General features: G+C 43.0%; 1 protein-coding gene across 4 annotated transcripts in view; it reads right to left on the bottom strand.

Annotated features, from left to right (window-relative positions):
• The window catches only part of ESRP2 (epithelial splicing regulatory protein 2), a 69,863-nt gene that overhangs the window by 33,985 nt on the left and 12,774 nt on the right, over positions 1-23,104 (bottom strand). For all 4 annotated transcript variants that reach the window (XM_063313038.1, XM_063313039.1, XM_063313040.1 and 1 more), the window contains exons 4-11: positions 10,973-11,086; positions 8,025-8,139; positions 7,054-7,152; positions 6,885-6,939; positions 4,605-4,715; positions 3,371-3,503; positions 1,623-1,665; positions 447-748 (exon numbers count right to left, since the gene is read on the bottom strand). In XM_063313038.1, coding sequence (XP_063169108.1) covers positions 447-748; positions 1,623-1,665; positions 3,371-3,503; positions 4,605-4,715; positions 6,885-6,939; positions 7,054-7,152; positions 8,025-8,139; positions 10,973-11,086 — 972 coding nt within the window. The remainder of the gene's footprint in view (positions 1-446; positions 749-1,622; positions 1,666-3,370; positions 3,504-4,604; positions 4,716-6,884; positions 6,940-7,053; positions 7,153-8,024; positions 8,140-10,972; positions 11,087-23,104) is intronic.

Genomic DNA, 23,104 nt, shown 5'->3' with positions numbered 1-23,104 from the left:
GCAAAAAGGCTGAAACTTCTTTTAGGTCCAGGACTATGAGATAAAGTTCAGAAGTGGCTCAGGCAGATGTCTCCCTAAGTCATTGAGCCATAAGTAGTAATCAAAGGAGGAGGTAGTCAATCATCAGACATGCCAGATTCTCTTATTATAGCCAATCTCAATAAAAGGAGTGTTAGCCTTCCTGTGGAACTGACTTCGTGGTCTGGTCTACCTAGTGGGGCTGACACCTCCCCTGGGGAAGTTAAGGAAAGCCATGCAACCCTTTTTGCTGCCCCTTAACATCAGTGGGTAACTTCCAAAGGTTGCTTATGTCCTGTTCTAGGAATAAATTAGTCTCTTTCCTCCTGGGTCTCTGACCCAGTTCCCTGTGGCTCTTAGCCCCAGTGAGGCCCGAAGAAAGAAGACGAAGCAGACACAAATGCCCAGAATACAACATCTACTACAACCTGCTGGACTTCAGCTGCCGTGCTCCTGAACAGCTCGATGTAACGTTTCCCCAGAATCTCCTTGTGTTTCTTAAGTGCATTCTGCGCATACTCTTCACAGGCAAACAGCACAAACGCATCTCCTGTTGGCCGGCCATCTGGATACTTGACAAAAAGGAGACCCTCCTTGCCCCCAGTGACGGGGCACTCAGGGCCCAAGAAGCCAAGCACGTCCTCAGGCGTTGCAGTGAAAGGGAGACCACGCATCCTGATGATGACTTGGTTCTCCTTGGAGAGGAACTGGGCAACTTCGTTGGAGGTGCCTAGAGAGAAGAGATTACCATTATTTGCCCCCTCTCTGAAAAAAAAGACAGGAAAGTGTTTATTTATGTATGTCTCAAATTTGTACTACCGCCCATCTCCCCCCGAGGAGGGACTCTGAGCATACACACACCTACACACACACACCTACACTTAAGCCTGAGAAAGAAACCATTACAAATTTAAATTTGCAACTGAGAATTCTTTCGAGCTCTTTCAGTTCTTGATACAGTGGTGAAGGTGCTGGACTAGAAACTGGGGGGCTGTGAGTTCTAGTCCTCCCTGGGGCACAGAAGCTGGTTGGGTGACTTCAGGCCAGTCACTCACAGCCCAACCCACCTCCAGGGTTGTTGTTGTGGGGAAAAGAGGAGGAAGGAGCCATGTGTGGGCTGCCAGGAGTTGCACAAAACAAAGGTGGGACAGAAACCTAATAAACAATTAAACAATGCACCTGACTGTGGTTAGCTTATAAAACTGAACCAATTTTCTGGGTGCACGTGACACCCAGAACCATAAATGAATCACAGCGTCCGGGTTTGTACAGCATGGTAAGCTGAAGTCTAGTTGGCTAGCTCATTGAGTCATGCCAACAAAGCCATTGTCAAACAGTCTCCTGGTGCTGGTCTATTTGCAGCAACCTTCTCCATCTCCAAATTTGTTGACTGAACTCCCAACGGTTTAGCTAAAATGTTGTAATTTTAGTTATGAGTTATAGCCACAAAACCCCCACCCGGTGATGTCCAAGCCGAGGAACCAAAATGGAACTTTGGTATGTAAAGTTTTATATTACTTATCACAGCAACTTAAAAACTCAAACATCTTCCAGCAGTACAATTTCAATCACAAGATTAGTAGGCTTTATTCTAAACATCTCACCACCAGCAATTTTCAGAAATTCCTCTCCCGTGGCTTTGTAAACCTGCAACAAAATAAGGCAGACACAGTAATTGTGATAGTTGTTAAGATCTTTGATGAGGAACATTAGCATAATACACACTCTCAAATTTGTGGGTTTTTGAACATGGAATTTTAACAGTACAACTTATTTTGTTGAGTCTATATGGGGATCAGATAGCTTTGAAAGCTACTTCAAAGCTGTTGGGTTTGGCATCTCACTGTTTCTGAGGTATCTGTAAATCTGGTTATCAGACACAGCAATATCGAGAAATCAGGGGAAATGAACATTTCAACTGGCCAAGCTGCTCTGTCAAGATTACACTACAAGACCCTGAGAAAATGGACTCTAGCGTTCAACCTTTCTGGACTGGTGGGTACATTCTAGATTTGGGGATCACGTTGTACGCATTATGGGAAAATGGCTACTGGGAGCCTTGTCTGTTCACTAAGTGGCTGCCAGCCTGAGCAATTGAAAAACACTTATTTGAATTTTACCTGTCATCTCCTCCCCCTGAAAGCCTCTCCAATTACCCTTATCTCTTCTTCTGAGTAGGTGGACTTCTAACAAAACCCATCCATGTTATATTCTAAGAAAGCTTCTGGGGTCCATTTAGGATCCAGAGTCACCGCTGGAGATGATAATTATTCTAAAGGCTGGTGTAAACCTTTGCAGCATGCCAAGTTTCCTTATATTTTTAATTTAAATGATTTTTTTTAATTTAAAATGTCAGAATAGGTGGGGTCTGATGGCCACCAAACAAAATGATTCATAAAAGCTTATATGTTAATAAAGCCATTTACCTTTAAGATGACACAAGATGCCCTTTGTTATATAAACCTAAGTATGTGCAAAACCACCATTTTAGGACAGAATATTGGGAAGACTCTGGGATACTTCTCTAGACCACATGAATCTAGCTTTCCAGAAGTGGTCTACGATACCACCTGGAACCATCACAACACTGTGGTCCATAAGGAAAGTGGAACAGTCAGGAGATGTCAAGAACTTCCATTCTGTAGGTTTGGAGGTACTCATATAAAGGTGTATTTAATTCATCCCTCTAGGATGAATTAATTCATCATATTTAATTCATGATATAGCACCACTGCTCCACAAGACGAATTGGCTTCTGGCAAGTTTCCAAGTGCAATTCAAGGTCCTAGCTATCACTATAAAGCCCTACATGGCCAAGGGCCAGATTGTGGCATCACTCTGTTTCTGCTTGACCCACCAGAACCAACAGGATGGTCAAGCTCCATGATCCTTCAGTGCAATCTCATTGGCCCCAGAGTATGCACAGGGAAGGCCCTCAGAGATTTGGATGGCCCTGATCCAGTTGGACTTTCATAAGGTAATAAAGACCTGTTGTTCCCTTAGGCTTCTGGGCTGGAATGTTAGGGGAGCCCTGTTGGTTGGCTTGTCTGTTACTGTTTGTTAGTTATTGATCGTAAGATGGAATGATCTATTTGGCCTCCTAGCACACAATACATTGATTATTGCTGTAATTTCTTTTTTAATTGAATTGAATTGCTTTGCTGCTTTTCAGTTTTAATTCATTGTCAACACCTCCAGAAACTCAGGAACAAGATGGGCAGCCATGTAAATTGTTTAAATAAACAAATAAATAGCAAATAAATAAATGACTGTTGCAACTTTCTTGCACAGTCCAAACGTATCATCTCTAATTACATAATTATAATTAACCAGTTATATCTAAGCAAACTACCTCAATGTACCGGCTCCCCATGTGATGTTTGTGCCTTTCCAGAGCCAAATCTCTTTGTTCAGAGCTGACAAACCGCACCAGCGCCTCTCCATTTCGCCTCCCCTGAGCATTCAGACACAAGGCCACACCACCTCTAAAAGAAAGGAGACACAGAGACACCCCCAGAGAAAATGAACCAGACCACATCCAGCTTTATCCCCGCGTGGCAAAGTGATTTCATTCTTCAAGATCTGGACAGAACAAGTCTATTGAGGCAAGTGAGCCCTGGATGACAGATTTCAAATCCTGCTTCAAAGTCACACCCAATAATGGTGTAATGAAAATAACAATAAAGTTGCATCCATTATAAATCAATGAGATGCACTCTCAAATCACTTGGGAGAGCCATCAGGTTGCAAATTAAAATTATTCCCATCTCAATGAAAGGGGAGGAAATGACTGGAAGGGCAGGAAGGCTTAGATCATGGTGAAATTCTCTCATGCCCAGCTGTTCTGTTTTCAAACATTTCATGAGGAAATAGTCCTTCTCCAACAGCTTAAAGGCTAAAACTTGCTCTTTTAGTATGTTTGGGCCATGGCTGGGGGATAAAGAATTGGAACTTCCAGATACCTATAAAAAGGAATCATAATCAAGTAGATCCATAGCAGAAAAAAAAATCACAGCTTGGTGATGGCTTAATTTGGATTAACCAAAACAACCTGAAATGTTATGAAAGACTTTGAACTCTTCAGAACATCAGATTATAAAATGTGGAGGTGGGGAAGTACTGGGAAAGTACAAAACTTAAGCCAGGTGTTTAAACCACAATGAGGTCATCAACAATTTGAAATCAGTCCCAAGATGAAGTCTGTGGGCTGAATGCAGAGTCAGGTTCTGCTGATACCAGTTTATACCTAATCTGGAAGGGGTTGTTCCTTCCAGATTCTGAAGAAACGAAGACCATTGTCCTCTCTGTCTTGGATTGGCAGAGAGCAGAACAAAATAACATTCTAGTCTTGACATCAATGATTCTGGATGGAGAAAGACATCACCCAGCAATTTTGGATGTTTTTCAGAGGTTTGTTGTCCACAATGACTTGTCAAGTTGCCCAAATTATAAGTGTAAAAATCTCACCCAGAATCTATCACAGCTGAGATCAGCAAGGAGGAGACACAAGAACTTGTAGCAACAGAAAAATAAAATAACCCTTGATCCCCAGCTAGAAACAGACAGCACCAATCCAACCTTCTTACTTGGCAATATTAAGGCCTTTAAAAAAGCGAGCTATGTCCTGGTCAGAAGACTGCCAAGGGAGTCCTCTAGCACGTATGACGGTTTCACTGTCCACGGCTTCTGATTTACTACTACAAAAAGAAACATGAGAAAGGACATTTCAAATCAGCTATTGATCTGACACAATTCTTTATCATCTCAGGGCAAGTACTTATTCAATATACTGTAATTGCATTACTGAAAGTAGGTAAAGATAAAGGTTTCCCTTGACATTAAGTCCAGTCGTGTCCGACTCTAGGGGGCGGTGCTCATCTCCGTTTCAAAGCCGAAGAGCCGGCGTTTGTCCGTAGACACTTCCATGGTCATGTGGCTGGCATGACTACACGGAACGCCGTTACCTGCCCGCTGAAGCGGTACCTATTAATCTACTCACATTTGCATGTTTTCAAACTGCTAGGTTGGCAGGAGCTGGGACTAGCAACGGGAGCTCACCCCGTCACGTGGATTCGAACCGCCGACCTTCCGATCAGCAAGCTCAGCAGCTCAGCGGTTTAACCTGCAGCGCCACCGCGCCCCTACTGAAAGTACTTCCCACGAAAATTCTATTGCATACTATTCCAGTCATTGACAATGTTTTGAAGAACCAGAGGCGAGTGCTGGAGCAAAACAGCAAAACTGGGCAACTTATGGTCATACAAATATGACCAGGCAACAAGGAGCTGAAGATAGTAACATCTGGATCTCAAGGGATGATGCAAAGTAAGGTTACTATGGTGAAAGGTCTAAATGCAGATTACATGTTCATCATGAGAATCCAAGTCTTATACATCTCCAAAGCCACCACAGCCTGCAAGTATCAATAAGTAGTAGTAGCAACTCCAGACTCAAAGCAATTCACATGGGAGAAGATCTCACACGCAAGATGGGTTTGCACACTGCGCTAATCTGTAATGTACGTTCTTCATGGGGTTGTATGACCTCAGCCACTGGCAGTGTATAGATCCCAATGACTTAGCTAGTGTACATCCAGACCATGCAATAACACAAACATACAAATCCACTACGGTTCATTCTGAAAAAGATTAAACAATATAGAACAGAGTGTAGAAAGTATAGCAAGAATATGAACCCCCCCCCCAATTGTGGTTTCTCCAAAAAACATGGTTCAGCTTCACGTATGGATGCAGAGGGGTCCAAGTATGTCGCCATTTCTCTTAGAAATACAGAGCCCTCTTATTTTTCAAAGCACGCCACAACCATTCAATTCCATTCTGAGATTTTCATGGCATACCATTGTTTCCAATTGCAATTTAGTGGACAGTGTGGTGAAGTGGCCCTCCATATGTTGCTGAACTACAGACCCCAGCGTTTCTTACGCTGGGCTATGTTGGTTGGGGCTGCTGGGAGTTGCAGTTCAACAAAACCGGGAGGTAGTCCACCTGCTAGTTTTAACCACAGTTAGTTTTTTTTAATGGCTTACATATAATGTTGAACCCAACTCATTTGCTTGGTTTATGTTGCAAGCGTTGTGCAAGCTGAGGAAATGGAGAACTCCTATCCATGCACAGCTCACTCTGCAATGATATTCAGGGGCCATAGCAGAAACCATTGCAGCCATCCAAAATTGTTGGCAAAAACCTGTTGTCCCTTGTGCTGCATGGGCCTGCTTTCAAATATTATCTTGTTTCCCAGGGCTGACAGAATGTTTCAGCCCTCTTAGTCTAGGTTCTTGCATATTTCTGTCAAGGTCACCCCTTTTATTCTCTACAAAAAGTAGTATGTTTACAACGTTTGGCATTTGGGAAGCCCTCGGGAAAAATCAGAATATGATGAAAGCAAAAATGGTGACACAGAGCAGACAGACTTTGGACTTTCTACAATGCTTGAGCTAACTGGGGATGCTTCCTTGATGTCAGCCCTCCCAGATAAAACAGACAGGAAACATGACCAGATGAGCTACCTTATTTTATTGTAAGGCTACATTAAAAAGAATCTTGCAAGTCTGAAAGTACAAAATCTCCCACTGTCCCTATTTACCACCTAATCAGTTAGGGCGGGTCCTTCCTAATTTTCTTTTTCTGCCCATTATTCTGTTGCGGGCTCCTCCCCGTTTTATCTCTGGGCAGCATCTGTCTCCCTCCCCTTCCAAGGTCATTCTCACATTCCATTACACTTGATATACTTGTTTTTCTCCCAGGAATAAAGGCTGGAAATAAGATTATAACCAGGCTCCAAGCACCCCACAATCATCTCCCCCGCAACTTCCATTTGGTGCTATCCTGTGGAGGGAAAACACTTACCAGGGTCCTGTTTCATACTTGTACTTCACTGTTTCTGGGGTGGTAAACCTGTGATCTGGAACGGATCAAAATGAAAAAGTTAAAAGCCTGGAAATGCTTAGAGGAGAGAGAAGATGCTTCTGACGCGGGAGAAAAACAGTCCCAGAATCAGACCCAGATTTTCACTTACTGCATGTATCTGGAAGCATGCTGAAAACAATGGCTACCATGGCTTTCACTTGCCATACCCCAAAGTCCTCCTCTGTTTCATCTATCCCGTATCCAATATCTGGACAAAAAGTTCAAGAAAAGAGAATGAAAGGATTTCTGCAACCACAGAGGTGCTTATGGTTCTGGCCCTGGATGCACCAGCTTCACCAGCTGGGATCCCTGTGGAAATACTTTCCCTCTTGTAGGCTTTGATTTTGCTCCTTTGAACGGATGTGATCCTGACTTCATTGGATGGCTAAGAAGCTTTTCACTTCAGAGAGTTCCCTGAATTTTACAGTTCCAGGAACCTTCCTTTCTAGGATTTGCAAGGCTAAAAAGGTTGCTGTTGGTCTTATTCAGCGAAGCATGCGTGCACAGTATTTTATGCACATCCATGCTTCCTTTTCTTCTCCCTTCTTTCTGACAAATGATTTCCACCAACAGTAAAGGATTATGTGTGCTGAGGCTTTCCTAGGCACTGTTGCATTTATCTGCAATGCCTGGATGACGGCATTGACGTTTGTACCCAACTTCTTCCTTATGGTGAATGCCTCCACCTCTTTCTTCCAACAGGAGCATTTTGAGAGACTTGGATTAAGATTTGGTAGCACCCATTTAGAGCCCACTCCATGCTTTTGAAATATCCATGTGTTAGAAACAGAGAAGTCAGAGGTGGAGAAGCTGGGATGCATCAGAGATTACAGAATTGCAACTCTCAATAAGCTCAACCAGCCTAGCCAAGGATGAAGGCTACTGGGAGTTGTTACTTGACAAATCTGGAACGGTGTTTCTCAACCTTGGCCATTTTCAGATTTCCAGAATTCCCCAGCCAGCCTGGAAGTTGGAGACCACCCATCTGAAAGTGGCCAAGGTTGAGAAAGACTGATCTGGAAGGTCTGAGATCCCACTTCTCCTACGACACAGCTTTAGAGGAATCTTTGCAAAGGATACATTCTGCCATAGACTGTATAGTTTGATCCTTCACGGAGGATGAGTTGGGATAGCAGTCATGAAATTCTTTCCGTAGATCATAAAATGAATAAAAGCAGTCGGACAGCAGAAGATTCTGTAATGGGGGTAGCATAAAATGGAGATAATCAATACATAGAACAATATGAAAGATTCATGGAAATCCTTTGGAGCAACCCAGAACCTGGACCTTCACTCCCCCAGAAAGGTTTTTCCCACACAGGCCCATTAAAGCGAGCAACATGAAAACCCTTTTATTGGAGTTTATTTATCAAATATTAGCTGCATATGTGCCACTTGAAGCAAAAGGAGAGGGCTACCTGTGTTCTAAGCAGTTTACACTTAATGGTAGGCAAAGCATTCTGAATTCAACATTTTGATCTTGGAATGTTGGGTTCTGCTTTCCAGCTTTGCCAAAGTGTTTGGAACTAAAAGGCTGCTGTGGGCTCTAAACCCTGTCAACCCATTTCAAGCTCCTAGTGTTTCAGATTCAAAACATTATGTACACCCTTGTGCGCAGCATGCAATTACATATAGGAGAAACAGAGGAAGGAAAATGATGTCTGGAATAAACAGAGGAGTGATATATGATGATCCTTTCAGTCAAATGAGCTTGGGATTATCTCAAGGCAGCTTGATAACTTAAGTTTCCCTACAAATTCAGACTAACCAGGTGCCTTTCATATGAAAATAAAGAGGTAAATGAAAGTAATTTTTAACTGCGTATTCAAATTACGGTGTTGCACCTTTCTAGGTGCTTAACTCACATTTCTATTATTAATCTGATCTGTCTGTCAGTATCTGAGGAACTATAATTCCTCAAATGACCAGGGAAGATAGAAACATAAAACATAGAATGTTGACAAAGCTATTTCAAAACTGCAGCTCCCAGGAGTTCCTGGATTGGAGGAGGGAAAGTTGTTAGAGAAAATTAAGACCATTACAGTAGTTCAGTTAGACTAAATATAGAACCCTAATTCCCTCTTCCCATCCGAAGTATCAGACTAAGGTATAGACATGAACAAGTATACAATACAGGGAAAAGCTACTGGCTTTTCTTGGGAGTGATGTGTTCAGAAGGACATATTGATGATGGGTGGAAATGGAATCTAAGTTGGGTGGGGCCACCCTTTCTCTTTTCAGCCAAATTAAAAGCAGGGACTGTGCTGATTGCCTACTTCTTCCTGGAATAACAGTCCACTCAGTACAAAGATTACAATGAAAAAGCATCCACCAACATTTTGGGAAACACTGATGTTAGCTGAAGGATAAGGTTTGAGTGGACTGAAATGAATCAGAGTCCAGATCAGATGGTGAGAGGTCAAATAAGTGCAGAATTTTCTCCTATGCCCATAAAGTGATGGACTCTCCATAAGAACACGAGCTTTGATGGATCAGATCAATGGTCCATCTAATTCAGTATCCTGTGATGCATTCAGAAATCTCAGAAGAACGAATAAGAAGCCTTTTCCCACACTGCTTCTCCCAGCAACTATTATTTAAGGGATACAACCCATGACTACCTTTTATGGATAGTCCTATCCTCCAAGAATTTGTCCAGCTCCCATTTTAAAATATCTAAATTGTGGCTATCAACAGATGAGGTAATAGCAAATTCCACTTTAAATTCCCATTGCGTAAAAAAGTCATTCTTTCTATTACTCCTGAGTTTCCCCACATTTCGTTTCAGAGGATGAGCCTTGAAGCATGAGAAGATAAGAAAAAATTTCTTTCTGTTCATATTTTCAGTTCCAAGCACATGTTTTTAACACTTCTATTAAGTCTTCCTTCTCCAGCAGAATAAAAAGGAAGTGGCTAGAGAAAATCATTACCACTGAACTGATTTCATTAGATGCAGACATCTCACTGATTCCTCTAGCACAGGGTTTCTCAGCCAGGGTTCCATGGCACCCTTGGGTTCTGCGAGAGGTCACGAGGGGTTCCCTGGGAGATCACAATTTGTTTAATTATTTGAAATTTGGGCAATTTCACATTAAAGAGGTAAGTTTCATTCTTTATTTTTAGTTTAAGAACACTGCCAATGCATATAGACAGGCCAACACATGAAACAAATATAATAATTTCATAACTTCTGGCCTAGATTTGAGCCTGAATGTGAAGGGGTTCCCCGAGGCCGGAAAAATATTTCAAGGGTTCCTCCGGGGTCAAAAAGTTGAGAAAGGCTGTTCTAGTATTTAGAGTATCTTTGAAGACAATAACAGCAGCATTTTTTTCAAGATCATCAATAGAAGCCCCAGACTTCAACTCAACAACTCTTTTCGCTTGCAAATTAGAATGTTTTGTGAAGAGTTATGCTAATCCTATTGTGTTAAAACTAGGCAGACTGGGTACAGTTTGTAAAATCACTGACCTTATCCATACATTCTACCACTATTTGTGTGCTCGGCTAATTTCGAAAAGTTCAGCAAAGTCAGATGTGAGTGTCATTTCGACAAAAGACCATTAAGACATCCCAGGGCTGTGGATCAGACCCCGAAGATGGAAATAGTAAACCTCAGATGTGTTGTTGCCTTGATTTATGGTCTGCATAAGTCACAAGGAGTGGACCTTGACCTGAAGACTTTACCTTGTCCTAGATTAGGAAGGAATCAAGGGTGAGGTTTTTGTGGCACGTTATTTTTATGATCTAATTGGGGCAATGGTAAATTGTAGAGGGTTTTTTTTTAATGGTTGAGCTTGAATGTTGATTCCACAAAGATGTTTTTAAAATAAAGCCGGAAGGAGGGGAATGTTTTGTGATGGGAAGCCCGTAATTCCCAAGTTATGATGACCAATAGCCTTGCTAGATTCAGTGCATTGCAGTTTCAGATTTGAAGGGCACCAGGATTCCCAGCAGAAAATTACAGAAGCACTGGAGTGGGTCCAGGATGCTGTCTTGGGTATTTGCCAGGATCCCATCAGTAGCTTACCTTTTTGGATGATTCTGGGTGGAGGACCTGTCGAATAAGGAGCTGGCCATCTGTGCAGAATGTGTATGAGTTCCTTCCTAGAGCCTTCAGTTCACTGGAAACCAGTTGGCTGAACTGAAAAAGGAGGGGGGAAAATATTCACACTTACAAATCTCCAACCTACACAACGGTCTCACAGTTTAAAACGATCGGAAATATCCAGTTGCCATTTCTGAATTAGCCTGAGGCAATGGACCTTTTTGGCTAGTACCACACTGGGAATGACCCAGGATTAGCCTTCTTTACAGAGTGGAGACCAAGGTTTCTGGATGAAAGCAAGAAAACCAACCACTCCTAAGATTGGATTGTTTTTCTTCCCTTCTTTAGCATTTCAGGTATCAGCAGTTTTACTACAGGTAGTCCTCGCTTAACAACCATTCATTTAGGGATGGTTCAGACTTAGGATGGTGCTGAAAAAACTGACTTATAACTGGTCCTCGCATTTATGACTGTAGCAGCATCCCCGCAGTCACGTGATCACGGATTTGAGTGCTTGACAACCAGTTCACATTTATGACCATCACAGCGTCCCATAGTCATGTGATCACCATTTTTGACCTTCCCGGCCGGCTTCTGGCAAGCAAAATCAATGGGGAACCGTGTGATTCGCTTAATGACCATACGGTTCACTTGACGCTTGCAGTGATTTGCTTAACAACCGCTGCAAAAAAGGTTGTAAAATCGGGTTGGATTCACTTAATGACAGCTTTGCTTAGCAACCAAAATTCCAGTCTCAAATGTGCTTAAGCGAGGACTGCCTGTACTGCCTTGTAATACTTTCAAGTCTTACTTTAAAAATGGTCTGCAATCCTGCACTGTTGGAAAAGGAAAGCCCAAATAATTCACCCGTGGAAGCCAATAGGCTTGAAACTTACGCACAACTTTTCAAGTGTGCATCACAGGCCTGCCTTGGGGCAAAGCATGGGAGTTCAGCAATCTTCCACAGAAACAGTAGAAATCCACAGTCTGGGTGCCAATATTGACACAAACATAATTGGAGCTCTTGCATTTTCTTGGAGTTTGCTTTGTAGGGGTGTAGACGTGCTTAAGGTGTATTTTAGCACAGGTGCCAAATGGAAAGTGATAAGGAAGGGGGAAAGTTTGCTGTATCTGAAATGCCATTTTCAGGCAACAAAACTGGAATGGGATCTCTATGGCTATTCAAAGAAATATTAGTACCTAGAATTAAAGGGTTTTTTTCCCCCTTTCAAGGAGGTACATTGCTTAAATCATCAGCATTGGAAGCCTCTTATATTTGACCTGGGATAGAAAGAATCCAAACACTTAAATCAGGATTGAGCAACTGCACAGAGTCTCTGGACCTCTTTCCAGACCTTCCCATGTAAAAGCAGAAAAAGACAAAACAATGTGACTCCACTTAATCTGGTTCTCAGTGCCGACTCAAAATACAGCCGCCATCACCTAAACTGAGGTTATAACTGCTAGCAGCAATGAAGCTTGCACTTTGAGAATAATTGAAGGGTAAATGTATTTTGGGAAGAAGGGATAGACACAGCAAGGCTTAGAAACTTGTTGCTAAGTAGAATTAAAGCTTTAGCCACTGCAGTCAAGCTGAAACAGGGCCACAGCACAGAAAATTTAAACATTCTTCAGGGGATCCTCCAAAACTGAAAAAGAACATGGTCGGTCTTCTCCATCTTATTTCCATGCTATTATTTTGTTAAAACCACTCTCTCTCTGTCCTGATTTGCACAGTGCCAAGCCTTGGTTTAATTAACTTTGATTCACTGAATAAACCACAAAGGCTGGGATCATACTGCCTGCTAAGCCAAAAAACATGATTTATAAACTGCAACGGTTGGGGTCTCACACAATGCGTTTACCCCTAAACCCACCAGATCACACAAATGCCATGGAGGAAATCAGCCACAGGGTGTGCACATTTGTATTCTCTGTTGTTGTAGCAGTTCCATATCTTTTAAGTAGCCCTCAGACAAAAAATAACTTGGAAACCATGTTGTATGTGCTGGTCGAAGAAAGAAAGCAAATCCAGTCCCCTTTCTTGCAATTAGGTTTGGGATTGACTGCTTCCAGAGGATGGGCTCAACGTTGCATGCATATTTATTTACTAAGGCTTAGAGTTGTTTTTGACAGGAGCAACATTAAAGCCTTAATATGCAAGCCAACAAACAAGTATCTCAGAGCAGAAAGGAAGGAAGACAGATCCTTAGTGAAAAATAGGGATATCTACTTTCCAGTAACGCAGGCCTCCATGTTTCTTACTGGCACACCAATAACCTTTGTTGCATCATTATTTTACCATGAGAATTCAGTTTTCTAACAGATCTTTTCTTCAGAAAGCCTAATGCAATCTCGGTGTTTTCCTTCCCTTTTTCTGCTTCCCAGATTATTTGTAGAATAACTGTGTGAGAAGAGGTTATACTGGGAGGGAATTCTGCAATCTCTGATAGCTAAAGAATTTACGTTTTTTTAGAGGAACACAGGTTGCAGCGTAGAGAAGGTCATACCAGAGATCTCTGGGTTGTACGTAAAAGGGGTGACATTGCTTTCTTTTGCCTTTTAGCTGTGGCACACTCACTTTGTAACTGTGCAGTTTTGACAGGTCTAAAACCTCCAAATGATGCGGAATTGAGCAGCTTTTAGCCGTTAGGACCCGAAGAGGGCTTTGCTGGACAGAAAAAGAGGGCTTTATTGTGTGTGTGTGTGTGTGTGTGTGTTGCACATGCTAAGTTTGCCTCCTCCTCCTGGAAGTCAGTGACTAACCAAAGATCACTCAGTGAGATTCATGGCCAAATGGAGGTTTGAATGCAATCCTTGCCTGACTGTCCACTAACAGCTACAGCGAATTAGCACCCCACTTACTGAGGCTGCCCGTAAATTAAATGTTCCCTAACCCTGTGGCTTCTGCTGAGCTGCTGGTGAGAAGAGACATGTGTTAAAAAGCAGCACTGTTTAAAAAAAGTTGAACCTACATGAAAGGCTTGAGCGAAGAGGAGAAAAACTGATGGAACAGCAGACTTGGAAACCAGTTAAACAGGATTCTGGCCATTTATTGGGAGCAGAGAGAAGCAGTGTGGCATGTTTAGCCAGTCAGAAACTGGCTAAAGACCAACACCTGTCTTTTCCCTTTTCCGCAAAGCAACTCCTAGTGTTACACAATGCAACCCTCTTTATGCTACAAAGCATGATTCCTCCCAGTATTTTATGCTCCTCAGCAGAACCATCTGAGCTGCAAAAGGTTGTCTGTCCTTGTTTTAAAGGGCACTTTCTGCTGCTCACTGTATGTTATTGCTATATGATCCACTGATTGTAAAACGTTTAGATGAAAGCCAGTCTATATTACACACGCACATAAGACCTGGTGTTGAGCTATTCCTCATCTGAGCAAGGGTAGCCTTGTCAACAGACTTGCAAGAAGACACAAGCCAGAGGTGTGGGAGAAGATTCAGTGCCAGGTCACACTTATATTCCTGCACGGATGAATGCATAAACAGCCTCCATTTTTTCGGTAGAAAGTGGGAAGAGCCCTGAATAGCATTGCCAAAAAGAGGGGGGGGGAGTTATTCTATTGTCACTAAACTTCATTTTAAAAAGTGAAATAAAGGCTGTGGAAGACCATCCTAGAAGCACTAGGGATCAATCTTTTCACTATGGCACAATAATGTTGTTCTTTGTTTTTAAAGTCTTATCTATTGCTTAACTACGCATGAACCAAGATTAATCAGCATGCCAACCAACAAAGCAAGAAAAGAAAGAATAGGGCTTTTCATGCTCAACCTAAAAGCTACACCCGATCCTTGGCTTGAGCAATCACTGTTGTGTAGAGGGAGTTTGTACCTATGCGCAAATACGGAAGGAGGTGGACAAAAGTCAAGCCCATAGATGTGAAGGAGGGAAGGGAAAAGAATAGTAAAGACATCCTCCCATTGACCTTGACTCCTGGTGACTAATTCCATGCAGTCACCATTTCTTGGCAGGTATAGAAGTGATCTGCCACTGTCTTTTTCAAGGGAAGGCTGTTGCTTTGACTTCCCAGTCTAGCCAATGACCCTGGGATTCCCAAGGCAGTCCCCCATTCAGGTGAACCTGGCTTAGCTTCTGAGGTCAGCCAAGGTCGGCTAGATGTTGCCACCACATGCTCTGAGATGTCTCTTAAACAAGCCCTGCATCTTTTTGACTCTGTTTTTTTTTATAACAATTATTAGAAGTAGTTGAGTATATTCTTGTGGGTGCAAATAGAAATTCTTGTCTGTTTTTAACCAAGAGAATTATGGCTCAATTCCCTAATCTCTAGAAAGCAGAAGAAAGCTGTTTCCCTCTCTCATACTTTTGGCTTTTGGCTGAGACCTCCACCAGGAAGGCATCTCTGCTATCTTAGACCATTCCACGCACCATTCTGTACAAGTTTTGCCATCTACAGCAGGTAGAGTAGTTCAGAGACATGCATTGACAAAGAGGGCCCTGATCCTCTACCCATTTAATCTCTAGGGGATCTGGGGGGGAAAGACTATAGTCCGAAGCTAGACAAATCTAGAACCTCATGCTGAGAACTTCTTGAACTTCAAAATGGGAATGGGAAGAACAAGACAATTGCAAGAAAAATAAGATGTAGCTCACCCCTAAGAGAGACCAGTGCAGCAGATGCCTATTCAGCAAGCCCTCTGCAGAACTGAGTAGTCACTATTATGTAGGAAAACAAAGTGTGCAGATCTTCATCAAAATTGCGTGCATGTGGATGCTTCTCTACAAATGACAGTAAACATAAATACTGCCTGTTTAGGCAGCTCTGCCCAGGAGCCATTGTTTCTGCAGTTCTTTGTTCCTATCTCCCTTTAAGAACCCCTTGCCATTTCCAAGCATTCTGGCTATTTCTTGTTTAAATAAACTTTCCTTAATCCAGTACTGTGCCCTTCAGATGTGTTTGGCCAAAAGCTGATGGCTGGAATCCCTCCAAACACATCTTGAGAGTGCCCGGTTGGGGAAGACAGGCTGATTCAGATCCTTTCCTATCATCTCTGCACACCCATCTCTAGTGCCGCTGCCTCCCAGTGGCAACCAACAGCTGTGTTTGCCAGTTCGGTTATCCCATTAAACCACCGACACTGATTTGCAAACCATTTCAACCCATGTCTTCTGAACTGTAGTCTTCACAGTTGTCACAGAGTCTGAACGGAGTAATTATTCCATGCTTTAGAAGGAATCCGGTAGCACCTTTTCAGACTAACAAATTGTTCCATGCCTGCATCTCTTAAAAACCTGCTTAAACCTATCTACACCCAATTTAGCCTAAAGGTCCAACCCATATGCAAAGAAGATTAGAGTTCTCCAGATTTGCAGGCAAGATAAAGGCAAGGTAATGTTTTAACTGGTGAGCTTCTCCATTCGTGGGGCCTGGCCTTTTGCTCCTCTATTAAGTTATTCCACCAGGTTGATAATAGGGGTCACTAGGACCTTGTCCTGATAAGCTATGGTATGTAATAAATGCCCAGCCTGAAGCTGAAGCTAATTTCTGTTGCTTCTGGAAAAATTACATAAAAGCAACGAAAGCTCAGTCTGGATGCTAGATTTCAGAGCCCTAAATCTGTGTCCAAGGAAAAACAAAGCATGCAAGCCCTTCCTTTTGCATCCTACTAATACTAAATCAGATTGCAATTTAATTGGGCTACAATGCCCATCCTCCCCAGCCAGCATGGCTAATTGCGAGAGCTGCTGGGCCTGTAACTCAAGAAAGTCTTGAAAGCAATCCCAGTGCTTGGTTGATGCAGCCAAAATGACATCACACAGATAAAGAGGGAGAAACCAGCCGATGCAGGGAAACTGAGCTTTGTAGAAGCGCAAATACCCTCAGAATTAAATTCCAAGAATCGCCTACAGTCATCTTGCACGGGAGGGCAGGAATGTGGATTAACTGGAGATGGTGTGGGCTGAGGAAAAAATGGAAATCAAGTAGGGGACAGAATAGAATGAAGTATCAGGGAAATCAGTGACTTGAGTAAATGAAGATAGGAAGGGGACATTTTAATCATGAAACTATTGCTACTTTACAATTTATTCTTCTGGGACCATAGGGAAGAGATTTATGCTGAAGGTTTCTTAAAGCACCATGTACCTAGCAGTGTGGAACATTTTGGGGAAACAGCCCAGTAAGAAGAAAACCTAAAAATGTAGGTCTCTAGGGAGGTAGACTTTTACTTCCACCAGCAGATAGTAACTAACAAACAGCAGGTAAGAAGGAGAGAAAGGAAAGCAAGTTTCTCCTAGAACTGCACAATGGAATTAATAACATCCATCTCTGTGGTTTCTCTCCAACAGGGAGAGAAAAGGTTACTCAACAGAACTATATCGAGCTTCATATTTGGATGGGAGATCACCAGAAAATCCTACGATGTTGCCAGATGAGAAAATGGAAAAGCCTCCCCGGAGTCAGCAAAGCACCTCTGTACTTTTGCTCAAGAAAACTGCCCAGCTGTGTCTGTGAAGTCATCAGGAGGTGAGTTTGACTTGAGGGCGTCTTCATTTCTATATTGTTAAGCTCTGTCCAAGCAAGCAAAGAATCGCATAATCCCCTTTCCAAGGCCAATCCTACTTTTGTCAACAGCAAGCGGTTACTTGCCATTGTCTGCCTTACGCATCCCCTCTGGCCAACTGAATGCCACACAGCCCTTATAGCCATGGGGGTCCACTTGAGATTCAAAGATCCCCCCCCATTTGACACCTTGATCACCTTGATTGACCAGACTGTTGCTGGACAGAGTCCTGCTGGTCGCAACTCGCTTTCCATTTCCCATCCTCCCATTTGACACACTTGTCCCTTTTCTGCCACCAGCCTGTTTTCACCTGACAAATGTTTCCCTGAGCATTGCCCACCAGCCTGAGGGCCCCTGACCAGGGGGGCATCAGCTGCCCAGTCATCATAGAGAGGCATAAGCAGGTCTGGGTGCTCCATAATTTGCCCATATTATACCTCTGCTGCATGAACTGCACAGATCCTTTTCTCCAGGCGCAATTCAAGGTGCTGGTTATCACCTTTAAAGTCCTGAATGGCACAGGGCCAGGCTATTTGTGGGACTGCCTTTCCCTGGCGGTATCTGTCCGTTCCACCTGTTAGATAGGGTGTGCATGCTCCAGGCCCCTTCTCTTAAATGCTGTCGTCTGGTGGGACCCAAGGAAGTGCACCTTCTCTGTAGCGGCCCCTGCCTTGTGGAACACCCTCCACCCTGAGATCCAGCAGTGCCCTATCCTTCTAGGCCAGTGTTTCTCAACCTTGGCCGCTTTAAGATGGGTGAACTTCAACTCCCAGAATTCCCCAGCCAGCCACATTGGCTGGGGAATTCTGGGAGTTGAAGTCCACCCATCTTAAAGCGGCCATGGTTAAGAAACACTGGTCTAGATCATTCACCCTTTGACTCAACTCTTATTTTCACCTATCAGGCTTCCACATCTTTATGGCAGAGCTATAAAGACAAATTGCACATTTTTTTTTTACCTTGTATGCCTTATTTTATTTTGTACTTTCTATTTTGTAGCTGTCTTCTACAGATTTTATGTGGTAAGTCTTATTTAGTCAGGGTTGCTATAAGAAAGAATTTGATTTGATTTGACAAATATAAATATCTCAGGAAAACTCAGACATTGAGAAAAGGGTTTTTTTTTTTCTGTTCCCCAAAAAAGGGAATTGTTGATAGGCTGAAAAAAAATCTCCCCCCAATTTTCCATTTTTGGCTATCAGATCTTTAGCCATGACCAAAACTGGATTTTGAAACAACAGCCTCAAGAGAAATAATAAAAAAACAGCACCAAGGTTGGGAAGCATTTCTACCCCAACATTTATTTATTTATCTCATTTCTTCACCGCCCATCTCATACAAACGACTCTGGGCGGTTTTCAAGCGAATTAAAACAGTAAGTTAAATATCAACTAAACTTAAACATTGCCCCATCATCCCCAACAGATTGGCCATTCTGATATAACCCATATTCTGTATTTAGAGAAAACCCCTTCATAGTCTTCATTAACTTTCAGCCTCACAACTTCTATTATCCCCCAATGCTGTTTCAGGAAAGTGGGAATTGCAGTCCAGCATGAAATTGCAGAAGGGCTAGCCCAGTGTTTCTCAACCTTAGCAACATTAAGGTGTGTGGACTTCAACTCCCAGAATTCTCCCGGAAATCCACCCATCTTATAGTGGCCAAGGTTGAGAAACACTGGGCTAGGTGGTAGGACTGTCTTCCTGTGTTTCACCTGAAGCCTTCATCAGTTAGAAATCTTCTAGACGCACTTAGCAAAACTCCCTTAAGACCCCGCCATTTCTTTTTCCAGAATTAACAAAGGGGCAGGAATATGAAACAGGCTTAATTAGCTGCTTAATCATTCCATTCCACTATCAACTCATCAAATGAGTGACAAACTTAAGGTAAGATATTGGAAGACCTTTCTGAAAAAGTAGATACTGTTTGTGTTTGGGTTATTCCTTGTTATGAGAGCAACAGGTGAAGGATCCCTTGATTCTTTCTGGTCTGGCTTTTTTTCCCACCCCACCCCCATTTCATCTCCTATGTGGGGGGCGGTGTGGAGAAGAGAGGAAAGATCTAAATCTGTTTATCATTTCCTTTGTGGAAAGAGATCTTCCCCAACTCTCTGCGGGAGCACAAGGCAATGCAAAAAATCACGGCCCATAACAACTGTTTTGAAAAGGCTTTGTACGACGTTACACAGAAACACATGTACACACAGGCACAAACCCTTTGTTGTACACTTCCCGGTTTGCCTGTTGTCTTTCCCTCCCTCCACCTCTTCTCTCCCCCCCCCCCTTTCAAGGACAAGCCCTTGCAGCAACGTGATCTTTAGCACAGGCTCTGCAGTATTGATTGCATAGCGCCGTCCTGCTGTATTTACCCAACACCCTTCCCCTGTTTGTAGTGCAAAGCTGAGCCAGTAAGGAGGAAAGACAGACCATGCATCCGCCTTCTCAATAACAGTGTTAAGGTGCATGTCTATAGAAGCACACATCTTCCCAGTACTCTGTGTCGAAGGATCAAGCCAGACAAGGAAATATGGACTGAGATCAGTCATGTGCAATAAACAATCAACAGGGGTATGGCGCATGGGTGGGAGAGAGATTCCACTTTTTTTTTTTTTTTTTTTTTAGAGTGGGAGAGGTGTGTGAAGCCAAGGCATCAGAAGGTGATTCCTTTCTGCAACTTCTTCTCCAGCTCTGAAGAACTTTCTCTGCAAGCCCAGGAGTATAATTCGATGATCCGAGTCAAGCTGGAAAGAGCAGGGAAGCAGATTCTATGGGCAGCATAATTCTGGGGAGAACTGAGCATGTGCCTCAACTCTTAGTCCAGGTGGTCTAACTGATTCTTAAGACCAATTTAGGCAGAATCTCAAAGAGAAAGATTCTCCACCGATCCTGAATTAGAAATGCCCAAGCCAAAGTATGACAAAAAGTTTTACTTGGCTTGGCCAGGGAACAGGTATGTCTTTACTGTATTTTATTTTATATGATTAAATTTTCAGGACAAAGAAAGCAATTTTTCTTCCCACCAAGCATTCCCTGAAAGCGGTGGGGAGGGGGGGTGCGTTCCTTAAGGTGCAACTGGACGCGGGTAGGCCTTACTTGGAAGAGCAGGTTGCCCAACTAACCAGTCACTGATGCAGGGTGAAGAGGGAGAAAATGCCCTTGGTGCTCCTGCTCAGCATAGACCCTTCTCTACCTGTCAGTTAAACTATTTGGAACACGGGGCTAGTGTTCTTCTGAAAGAGCGCTAAACCTGTGTTCGAAAACAGGCCAACTGAGAGGTCACAACTGCAGAAGGAAGCACAGGGTAAAGCAGGAGGGAGTGATCCTTCCACCCTCCCCAGTCCAATTGAAGACCAATCATTACAAATACAACAAATACTACAGATAAAACTTTTTTTTATAGAAGGATGTGATCCACAAAAAGTGGACTCCATCCTTGACTAGTCCTGTAAGGAAATGTCAGTGCTGGCAGTGAGGATCTCATTCAATATTGATTATGCCGAAATATATATCCCTTTCCCACTTAACGAAAATAAAATATAAAAAAGAGGGAATAAATGTCTATTATTTCCCTATGTTTCTGTCCCCACCATAGTGGCAAATCTTAATTGCCTCTGTTGCATGCCAAGGATGCTAAACTTGGGACTCTTTCATGAGAGAATATGGCAGCGTTTCTCAACTTTGGCCACTTTAAGGTGTGTGGACTTCGACTCCCAGAATTCCCCAGCCTGCATGTGCAACTACATTACACAGAAACACATGTACACACAGGCACAAACCCTTCCTGTTTGCCTGTGACCTTTCCCTCCTTCTACTTCTCCTCCCCGCCTCCCAGGGAATTCTGTGATGACAAGTTCCCTGGAGCTAGAAGTGGGGCAAGCCAAGAATTATTTTTCAGTGGGAGCCCCATCTGGTCCTTGAAGTAGAAGGCAACGATACAAAGCCACTTCAGAGGTGGCATTTGCTGCCTTGAAAGGGCATTCTTCTGTCCACATAAAATGTCACAGAGGGATTATTTCACTCATGACTGGGACTGCTCTTTTATCTAGAAGACCTGTCCATGTTATATTCCGGTAGCCCTAATATGCTTGCGCTTTCCTATGTGATTTGGCTAAGCCTGGGTCTCAATAAAAGTAATATTTGATTATCATGGTCAGTTTGGCTCAAGAAAAGCTACAGATGTGGATCATCAGGTTCAGATAGTGGGTCTCTTCTCTTCCCAGTTGCAAATGGTGCATTCCTATTTCCCATTCAAGTGATTTGCTACCATGGACAGAAGAGCTATTCTTAGAGAAATCTCTCCAGGAAGAATAAAGTATCTGTGTGAAGTGTTATGGAGGCTATATATAGAAGGATATCCACATGTATGAGAACATACACACACATACCAATGATATGCCTGGAACTAATTCCAGACTTAAAAGCACTTTCTCTCCTTCTCCCGCCGCCCATCCAAGGACAACTTCCCAGCCAGTGGATAATGAGCTGGATCCCTTGTTTAACCCTGCTTTTATTTCCACCTTTCCTTGACTATTCCCCTGGGTCTGTTCTAGACTATGGCTGTGCAAGGCTGTGGGTTCGGTTCAGAAGAGAGATGGGAAGCAGAATTCTGGGGGGAAAAAGGTGAGGCTGTTTTAATGAGTTGCAGGCAGATACCGTGTTCACACTCCTGTGTATCCCTGAAGCAACTTCTCCAAATCACATCCAAAGCACTGTTTATCTTCTGATGGAACGACATCAGACATGGCATTTATTAAGCACCTCGTGTTTATTAGATGGGCAACAGTTGCAGGGATGACTATGATGCATAGGTCTACTAAAGGGCATCCTAATTCGGAGATTATAATATGTGCAATGGGTCTGCATGATGTATAAAGCCACAGAGGGTTTATTTTTAGCATGATATTGATACCCAGATCATCGATTAAATTATGGTTAAAGTAAAGCTCATAACCATCTCTTTTGTCCATAAGTTCAGTTTGCTACCTTGACTCTGCCACTGCATGTTACCCAAACCTAAACATACTGTTGGGGGGTGGGGGGTTGGATTAACCACAGTTGTTTCTTCCAGCTCTGCATATGGAGTTGGATGGGCGGGGGCTGCAATATGGGTCAGTTCTAGTTGAGGATTCTCTGCTGCTCTTGGCTCTATTTTCATCACACACACACACCACAGTATGGGGTGAGAATAAAAGGCAGTCACCAAAAGATGGGGAAGATGGTGCTCCTGTTTCCTAGGAAGAATGGCTTCAATCCTGAATGTGATAGTCCATATAGAAATATCAAGAGCTTGCCAGCCTTGGCAAGAGTAGTTGATACATTGGCCAACAAGAATGGCCACCCGAAACCACAACTGATAATAGTTTATCATGACACCTGGCATGGGTAAGGTTCTTACTCATGGTTTCCACTTAACCCTGCTTAGTGTTGTGTGCAGTTGTGCCATCCATCCAATATGAGGAAGCTTGGCATGTTTATTTGAAATGGGAAACTGTTTGACAGAAATTGCTTTTATCTTCCACCCCAGTTATATTACAGGGCATAATCCTCAATAGGCTACACTTTTACAGAGCCTTCAGTTAAAGAC

The sequence above is a fragment of the Candoia aspera genome, chromosome 11 (assembly GCF_035149785.1).
Source record: "Candoia aspera isolate rCanAsp1 chromosome 11, rCanAsp1.hap2, whole genome shotgun sequence".
Lineage (NCBI taxonomy): Eukaryota > Metazoa > Chordata > Lepidosauria > Squamata > Boidae > Candoia > Candoia aspera.
Note: the sequence above shows the minus strand (reverse complement) of the source record. Positions and strands in the feature narration are given on the sequence as shown.